General features: G+C 48.4%; 1 protein-coding gene across 1 annotated transcript in view; it reads right to left on the bottom strand.

Moving 5' to 3' along the window:
* Positions 1-1,092: 1,092 nt before the first annotated feature.
* The window catches only part of Klrg2 (killer cell lectin like receptor G2), a 24,074-nt gene continuing 15,546 nt past the window's right edge, over positions 1,093-9,620 (bottom strand). The window contains 5 exon segments of the mRNA XM_015493772.2: positions 1,093-2,621; positions 2,840-2,997; positions 3,406-3,476; positions 3,479-3,511; positions 9,194-9,339. Coding sequence (XP_015349258.2) covers positions 2,877-2,997; positions 3,406-3,476; positions 3,479-3,511; positions 9,194-9,339 — 371 coding nt within the window. The 3' untranslated portion in view covers positions 1,093-2,621; positions 2,840-2,876.

The following is a 9,620-nucleotide window of genomic DNA, read 5'->3' as shown; positions in this document are numbered from 1 at the left end:
ATGTGTATAAGAGACAGGAGAGAGAGAGAGAGAGAGAGAGAGTGAGTTTGGGGAAGGCTTACTGGGAATTGAACTCAGGTGCACTCAACCACTGAGCCACATCCCCAGCCCTATTTTGCATTTTATTTAGAGACAGGTCTCACTGAGTTCCTTACCACCCGGCTGTTGCTGAGGATGGCTTTGAACCCATGATCCTCCTATCTCAGCCTCCCAAGCTGCTGGGATTACACGTGTGCACCACTGCACCCAGCAAGAATTATATTTTTAAAAGTATAAAATAAACATAAAAGTATGAAACTCACAATTATAGTGTAGTTCTATTATCAATATGCTTTAAAATCAACCTAATTTGAAATACAAATTACATATATAATACATGCATCTTGAGTTTAGTCTGATGAGGTTTTTTTTTAAATATTTTTTAGTTGTCAATAGACCTTATTTATTTATATGCGGTGCTAAGAATTGAACCTAGTGCCTCACACATGCTAGGCAAGCCACAACCCCAGTTCAGTCTGACGAGTTTTGATAACTGTATGTACTCATGTAATCACTACTAATCAAGGTTCCTGGACCCTTCTCATTCACCCCTGGAAAAGTCCTCACCAGAAAAATTTGTGATTTGCTTTATCACCATATATTAGGGATATTTGTAACATACTATTCATATAAGAAAAAGCAGGTGAGGTGAAATATCATGACTTCTTTGCATTAGTTTTGGACCCAACAGCCTAATTTCTCTTGTTGGTCCTTATTTTCTGATAGTGTTGAGTTTTCCAGATAATCATGCCATCTGCAAATAATGGTCATTTTACCTGTTGCTTTCCAATTGGTGCTCAAATTTCATTCTACCTTCTAACTGCCTTGACTTTTTTTATCCTTGGGACAATATTAAACAGTAGTGACCATGGTCAATATCCTTACTTTTTCTAATGGAAATAATTCTGTTTTCCAGTAAAGCATGAAGCTTGCCTTGGGTTTGTAATGTGTGTGTGTGCGTGTGTGTGTGATGTGTATGCATATATATTTAAGGGGTTTTTCTTTTCTGTAAGCAAAGCTGCACATTAATAATTATCTGGTTGGACTCAAAAGTGCCACAGAACATTTTTTATTTTGGAGCAGGACACAGAACAAACCATGACAGACCCAGATTGAAAAAATACCACACACTTGGGCGAGGAAATTATTTCTGATAAAAAGCAAGTCAAGGCTCTGTTTTATACCAGAGGATGGTGGGTAAGGCCAAAAGTTCTTCAAGAGTTGGAGTCCATTTCTCTTCTGCTTGAGGTTGGCTGGCCTTGTTTCTTATTTAGGCCAATAAAATATGGCACATGGGACCCTGAGAAACTTCCACTGTTGCCCTCAGGAGATCTAGCTCATTCTGTCCCATCTTGGGGGACAGGTCTTCTTAGAGCTGCCATTGCATGAGGAAACCCAAGCAGCTGCATGGAGGAGGTACATATGCAGAAGCGCCAAGACCCCCGCTAGGAGGCAGTACAATGCTTTAAGCCAAGTGAGCAGACACTTTGGAACTTTTAGCTATCCAGGGGCTTGAGCCAATGCCACCTATAGCAAAATATAACAGAAGCAGTGGGTGATCCTGAGTGTGAGATAGCTCAGGACCTCCTCCCCCTCAGTGGCCACTGACATCCTGGTTTTCTCCATAGTGTGTTGGAGAAGCAAGAGTGTGGCCTTTGGAGTCCACAGAACTGGGTTTTGTTTTAATCTTTCCTCTTTCTGACTGAGCAAGCTGCCAGAATTTCCCAAGCAGATGGGAAATTTCCACCTCCCTTTTTGTTGTTACTGCCCAAGAGTGGTGAGAGGTTCCATCCATTCAAGACTGTCCATCTCTTTCTCCCAGACAGCCCATAGCAGTTACTGGTTCAAATGCTCAAGAAAGGCTTTTCTGCCTGCATGGTCTGACTTCAAGCAGAGACTGCTGGTTTGCACAGCATGATCAGGTCACACACGTCGTGGAACTAAGACTCCAGTGGTTTGGGGAAGTGTAGACAGACTTTCAAGACTACACACTCTTCTAGCCCAGCCTCTTGCTCTCCCACTGGCCCAAAGGCCTTCACTGAACCCTAACACGTTTTCAAGGTAGTTGTCCCCTACAGCTTGGAAGAGCTGTCCCCAACCTGCCCACATTTCTCTGCATTCTTTCCTCACTGGAGCAACATACTTCTCAGCAACGTCCGCCTACCAAGCTGGGGAGCTCTCTTGGCCTTACTTACCCAGGAGGCCCATTGCTTCCTCCCAACCTGGGGCACTGGCTAGCTGGGGGCCCCCGCCAGCCCCACGTGCTAGACCTCCAAGCAGGTGCTTACTGTCCACCAGCCTCTCCAGCTTGCAGGGTGGGGAAGGAAAGCTCCCCTGCCCTCCTCCAGGCCCGCCCACTTGGTTTTCTATGGCACTGTCACAGGCTGGTCACCTGTGTCAGTGTACATCAGCTGCCTGGAAATGGAACCTGAGCAATGATGCCAAAGTCCCTGCCAAGTCCCTTTGCCACATCACTTGCAAGACTCATGTCAGTGGGATCAAGAGGGAACCCAGACTGGAATCATCTGTGATTGTTGATTGGTTCCTTCCTCTGGGTCTGGAAGATGGGTGGTATGATGAAGCTGGTCAGGGAGAGAAGGGAAAAGTCCATGTTAATGAAGGGTAAACTGAGGCCCAGACATGCTAGAAACCGTCCCCAAGTGATGGAACATATCAGCAAATTGGAGACCAAAATTGGCACTTGACCTGAGGCCCAAGCAAATCTTCCCTTCAGATGGGGCCACTGTGCACTGGAAGTCCCAGTCCCTGGGGTTGGTGAAGAGGCTGCCCCCGATCTCACCTTGGCCCCCAACAGGCTGGGCAAGGTGAAACCCAAATCACTTGGTCTCCTTGGCACAGATCCAGGGTCTGGGAGAGCTGCAGTCTAGAGCCAGGAGCTGGCCTTCCTCCAGGGCCCCGCAACTGAGATCTGAGTTGTCCTCACCCTCCTCTGGAAGTCTGGGAAGGGCGAGAGGGGAAATGGGAGACGCTCAGGATATCAGGCCTCCTGGCTGGCATGGGCCCACCCAGCTGCGTGCCCAGTCCCTCCATGGACCCAGATACTGTGTAGGTCACTGCACAGAGGCAGGGGGCTGTCTGGAAAGGACACAGGATGTCCCCTGTTGGTCAGCTGTGTGGCACTGGTGAACACCGAATGGCTCTGGCTGTAGAGTTCGTATCTGTGAGATGGCAGTGACGGTCCTGCTTGGGTGAACGCGCTGGGGGACCCACAGGAGGGGTGGAGAAAAAGGAACGAAACTGATGCCAGGGTCCTGGGTGGGGTGGGTCTCCCTAATGCACTGCAGGCTGGGTGGGGCATGGGAAGATCCCGAACAGCAGAGCGGGAGGAAGCCCACGGTCACTCACAGCTGGGTTGGCAAGGGGGTCCCATCGGTCCAGTGCCAGCCCTGGGGGCCTCGCCGGGCCCCCACCCAGGCCAACGTTTGGTGATCTGGTATCTGCTCAGGTAGTCCTGGGGAGGAAAGCACACTGTCACTCTTCTTTGGACGTGGGCGTGGCTTACCAGGGCGCTTCCCCGAGGCTTCTGCAGAAGAGAGCCAGGTCCATGCACGGCTTGCAGAGATTACGATCCCGGCGCAGCCCTCAAGGGGGTGAGAACCACAGTCACCACTCAGCATGGGCACAAAACTGCTCACAGAGGACCTGCGTCAGGTTGGGAGGCCCTGAAGCACGTCCAGGTAACCACAAAAGCCTGGTGGGGCTGAGGCTCGGGCTGGCGATTGACTAAGCAGCAGGGGAGGCCGGGGAGCAGATGGCTGCAACGAGAGAACTAAGTACCTTGCATGGGTTCAAGGCAGTAGTGGTCACTTAACACAAAAGTGCGTACAAAGGCCAAGGAGCCACATGGGAAAAGCAGTATAGCTCATGAAATGAAAAAGCTGAGTCAGCTGGGCACAGTGGCTCAGGCCTGTAATTCCAGGGTCTTTAGGAGGCTGAGGCAGGAGGATTGCAAATCAGAGGCCTCAGCAACTTAGCAAGATCATAATAAACAATAAAAAGGGCTGGGGATATAATTCAGTGGTAGGGCAGGCACCCTGGGTTCTTATCCCCAGCACTGAAAAAATTTTCAGAAAGCAAAAAAAAAAAAAAAAAAAAAAAAAAAAGGTGTTTGTTTTAGAAAATGAATATGAGTTTTTCTAACTGAGAAAAACAGTTTGTCCCAGGGTGAGGACTTGGGGGTGGGGGCAGTGACGATGGTACAGCCCACACCAGTTTTCCTTCTGGGACATGTTTTGGTGCCACGTAACCCGAGCAGCAGTGCCATCCTGTAGCTCAGATGGGTGACTCCACTTTGAAGAGTAAACCAAGAGTAAAAAGGGAGACAGAGAACTTATTCAAAGACAACACAGTGCTGTTAGACCAAAAAGAAAAAAAAAGAACTACTCAAGTGCCCAGAAATCAGGAAACAACTAGGCAGATTATGAGATATCAACATGATGGAAAATTACAGTGCTAAACTGATAACATGAGATCATGCTTAGTTAGGGGGGTGGAAAGCAGGGGCCAAGGGTGTGGCTCAGTCACAGAGCACTTCCCTAGCATGTGGGGAGGCCCTGGTTTCCATCCTAGCACTATTAAAAAACAAAACAAAACAAAAAAAAACAGAAAGTAGCCAGGTGCCGTGGCACGCGCCTGGAAACTCAGTCAGGAGGCTGAGGTAGAATTGCAAGTTCAAAGCCAGCCTCAGCAACTTAGCAAGACCCTGTCTCAAAATAAAAAAAATAATAAGGGCTGAGGATGTTGCTCGGTGGTAAAGTGTTCCTGGGTTCAATCCCCAGGGCCCAAAGTAAGTAAATGAATGAATGAATGAATGAATAAATCAGATCATACCAACAAATACATATCGCTGATGGCAAAGAGGCATATATTCACATTGACGGAGACTAGAAGTGGCCTAGTGTAACTTAATTTAAGCACCCGAGTTGTCCACAGTTGTACCCTGGGTGCGCCTCACCTACCCTTCAGGTCTCAGGGTCAAGATGACTTCCTACAGGGACACCAGGCTGATCCCTCCAAGGTGAGCTGGGTGACCCTCCCTCCCAGGGCCTCCTATAACCTTCACAGAATAGAGCTGCCGGGCTGCTTTTTAAGGGCTTGCTCACTTGAGCTTGGTGAGAGCAGGGGACCTGTTGTACCCTGAGACCCAGCACACAGTAGGCCAGCTCAGCAAAACTGCCAACAATCAGTAGAGGCCACAGGTTCAGGCTGGACCACTATGGGCCCCGCAGGGGTCAGTGCAGAGCCATCTTCTGCCCCCTAGGGCCAGCACCAGCTGGTTATCAGCCAGGAGAGGAGCCAACAGCAGCTTTCAGGCTCTAACCTTGACCTTCAACCCCAAAGACCATGTGTGACCACGTGTGACAATGGGGAGCAGTAAGTGGTCAGACCAGGTGAAACCCAGTGGCAGGCTGCCGTTTCCTCCTCTGCTGGACTCCACGGGCCGGGCTGTGGGAGGGAACCCTGGGGAGGGTACTGTGGTGTGAGTTGGGGCTAAGCAGTCCCAAAGCTTCTCCCTGCCTGGTCACAGGTCTGCCAGCTTCAGCTACTGACGGTGTCCCTTTGGGAAGGCACATCAGGGCTTGGCTGATGCCTGCCCCACGCTCAGACTGAGGCCATCACTGTGCGGAGAACTCTGGTGCCAGGACACCCCATCTTCAAATGCAGTCCCGTGACTTGTAAGTCATGTGTCAAGGCATCCAGCTTTTCGGAGCAGCAAGGTCCTCTGTGAACACGGGGAGGCTGCATTATGAGGCTGAACATGTAAATCTAATGGCACATAGTACATACTCATTAAATGCCCTTGCAGCCATGAAATCTGTCCCTGTGGTGTGATGGGTAAAACTTTGTCCTCACTGCCAACAAATGTGACCTGGTTTGAAGTTTATGGTCACCCATGTGGGATACGGGCTTGTTTTTTGTCCAAGTCCAGAGCCATCTGGTTCTCCTGCTCCTCCTCATTTTGCCTCCCATTGACAGGAGCTGATGGCCTGTCCCCACCCATTCCACTCCAACTCTTCATTCCTTGCAGTTCGGAGTCCAGTTTTCATTGTTAGCAGAGATTATGGTGCAGGAAAGGCATTGTCCGGAGTTAAAAATAAATTCCAGGAACCAGTGAGTAATTGATGGCTTAAAGAAGTGCACTCTCACGAAGGTTGGGCAGATCCCGGGCCTCCAGGGCCTTAGGCTGCAGCTTCTCCAATTTTTACCACGAATGTGGGCAGAGGGGTAAAGTGGCAAAGGGCAGAATGGACTTGAAATCTGATGATTTACATCCTAAAATGAAGATGAGTCATTCGCAATGCTTTCTTATATTTCTTTTTAAAAATTTTGTGATGAAATATGCCACATAATAAGAAAGCTACCATTTTTTTTTTTTTTTTTTGGTACTGGGGATTTAATTCAGGAGCACTCTAACATTGAGCCACATGCCAGCCCTATTTTGTATTTTATTTAGAGACAGGGTCTCACTGAGTTGCTTAGTTCACTGGCTTTGAACTTGTGATCCTCCTGTCTCGGCCTCCCAAATCGCTGGGATTACAGGCATGTGCCGCCGTGCCGGCTTGAAAGTTACCATTTTAACCCTGTGTGCGTGTGTGTGGTGCTGGAGATTGTACCCAGGGGCATGTGCATGCTACACAGTCTACCACTGGGGCCCTCTCCTGGCCTCCATTTTAATCCTGTTTAAATGTACAGTCTACTGGCATTAAGTGCAATCACATGACTGTGCAGCCATCCTCACTGTTCACCTCTAGAACTTTCTTACCTTCCTAAAGCGAAACTCTGTACCCATGAAACACTGAGTTTCTGTCTGCTTTCTCCCCTGCTCCTGGCAGCCACCCTTCACATTCTGTCTTTATAGCTTACTACATAGTGTGCACAGAGAAGATTCAAATAATCCAGACTACTGAATTTTCTTAATTTTTTTTTTTTTTTTGTACCAGGGATTGAACTCGGGGGCCCTCAACCACTGAGACACATCCCAGCCCTATTTTGTATTTTATTTAGAGACAGGGTCTCACTGAGTTGCTTAGTGCCTCCCTGTTGGTGCGGCTGGCTTTGAACTCTCAATCCTCCTGCCTCAGCGTCCTGAGCTGTGGGGATTACAGGTGTGCACCACCTCGCCTGGCTGAATTTCCTTAATTCTAAGATGAATATTTATGCACGGTTTTATCTTTCTGAAAATCGAGACGTGGCTTCCATTCAGTGTTACTGTTAACATGGCTCCTCCCTCCCCGCACCCGGCAAAACACCTGCCGTCAAGCCCAGGGGAGTGAGCTGAATGATCAGTGGCACAGACAGCACTGAATTTCCTCCTTTTTTCTAACTCTGGGCATAGTCAGTTCTTAGGGAAGATGAGCCATTTAGCCTGCAGCGGTGGGGACCCCTGAGAGCCTGTTGTGTCCCTGGGTTTGTGTACCCACTTATGCTGTGTTCCTGCCACACACACCTCTGGAGGTTCTGGATTGTTAACTGCCTGGATCGTGAATCTTGCTTCAGTCTTTTTGCAGGGATGGAGTTTATCTGTTTTCTGCATATTTACTTGTGTTTCAAATGATTGATCCTGTATACTTAAATCTCAAGCTCTGTTTCGACGTCCCCCATTGCAGATGCACCAGCAACAGGAAGCAGACAGGCTCAGCCAAGGTCCAGGGTCATTCTGGGTAGAACCTCCTGATGGGAGAGGCTGTGGGGAAGGAGCCCTGCTTTACTGGCTTCCTGGTGGCACCTGCAGCACTCAGTGCTGGGCATGTGGTGCAGAAGCCTGGGGCCGTCTCTCTACACGGCCTGTTTTTACCTAAACCTTAACTGTTGGCCTGGCCCAGGCCCTGGGCAGAAACTGCTGTGCTGAGCACCTTTGGCCTGGTAGGTTTCTATTCCTCTAGCATCTTCTTCCAATCCCAGCATGTTTTATTTGCAGAATTCTTAGAAAATAGGTTTTTTGGGTTTTGTTTTGTTTTTGTACTGGGTATTGAACCCTGGGGCACTTTACCACTGAGCCACATCCCTAGCCCTTTTATTTTTTATTTTGAGACACATTTCACTAAGTTGCTTAGTGCCTCACCAAATTGCTGAGGCTGACCTAGAACTTGCAATCCTCTTGCCTCAGCCTCTTCAGGGTGTGCCACCACACCTGGTTAGAAAACAAAGCTTTAAAGAAGAAAATAAATTTAGCCATAATCTTGCCTCCCATTGGTAACCACTATTAAAATATTAGTATGTTTTTCAATCTGCCTTTCAGTTTTTTTTCCTGTGTATATCATATTTATCATATTCAGATCATGCAGGGAGCAGAGAAAATTTAAAAACACTACAATTAAGTTCCACAATAAACCAGGCACGGTGGTACATGCCTGTAATCCCGGCAACTTGGGAGGCTGAGGCAGGTGGATCATGAGTTCAAACCCAGCCTCAGCAACTAATGGAGGCCATAAACAACTCAGCAAGACCCTGTCTCTGAATAAAATATAAAAAAGGGCTGAGGATGTGACTCGGTGGTTAAATGCCCTGGTACCGGAAAAAAAAAAAAAAAAAAAGATCCACAAGAAGACAAGATATTGCATCCATGAAATAGGAAGAGAACACCATAAAAACAGGAACATTTGAAGGACCATCCACTGACCAGCCATCCAGAAATAAATGCTGGGCTGGGGTGGTAGCTCAGTGGTAGAGCGCTTGCCTAGCATGTGTGAGGCACTGGGTTCGATTCTCAGCACTGCATATAAATAAATAAAAAAGATCCATCGACAACTAAAAAAAAAAATATTTAAAAAAGAAATAAATGCTTGTTGTTAGAAGTTGTTGAAATTGAAGAGTTTGGGGGTGATTTGTTACTGAGCCCTATTATAGCAATACCTGACTAATACACCTGTTAAATTGTACTTTATTTTCCATACCACCTTCTATAGAGGACAGGTCTGGCTCCTGAGCACACTGGTAACTTTGGGACTGACAGGCAGGGTGGTTGGGGATATCCCAGCTTCTAGATGAAGCCCTTGGAGACCTGATGTTTGGTCCCCCTGCATGTCACCCTATTCCTGTGGCTCTTGGTGACTTCTAGGACGTAGAAGGACCTCATCTAGGATTCTGGGATCTTGGATGACATGCACATTCCTCTTATGGTCACCTGTCTCACCTGGGTGTGGCTCAGCAGGGGCAGGGTAGCATGGTGGGCCAAGCAGAACGCCTGGCTGGCCTCCCAGTCCTGTGCTTCTGAAGAGAGGTAGTAACAGTGCTCCCTGGACCATATCCAGTCCTGAGGGCATGGCCGGCACCTGGCTCCTGCAAGCACAGAGACCCTGGTGAGTCCTGCGGTAACTATAAGGAATTAAAATGTGTACACTGAGAAAACCTGGCCATGACCTTGACAGAGGGGAGATTCTAGGGGCTGGAGCTGGTAAACCCTGGGGTGGCAAGGGGAGGTGAGCCAGGACCAAGAAGGCCACACAGTCTCCCCAGAAGGACTCAGCAGGGTACAAGCCGTGTCCAGTGAGAAGACAGAATATTTTTCTTATCTCTGCCCATGTCTTCATGCCACCCCCCCACCCCCCCATGGGACATCT

The sequence above is a fragment of the Marmota marmota genome, unplaced genomic scaffold (genome assembly GCF_001458135.2).
Source record: "Marmota marmota marmota unplaced genomic scaffold, marMar, whole genome shotgun sequence".
In the NCBI taxonomy this organism is placed as follows: Eukaryota; Metazoa; Chordata; class Mammalia; order Rodentia; family Sciuridae; genus Marmota; species Marmota marmota.
The sequence above is the reverse complement of the archived record's forward strand: the minus strand, read 5'-3'. Positions and strand labels throughout refer to the sequence as shown.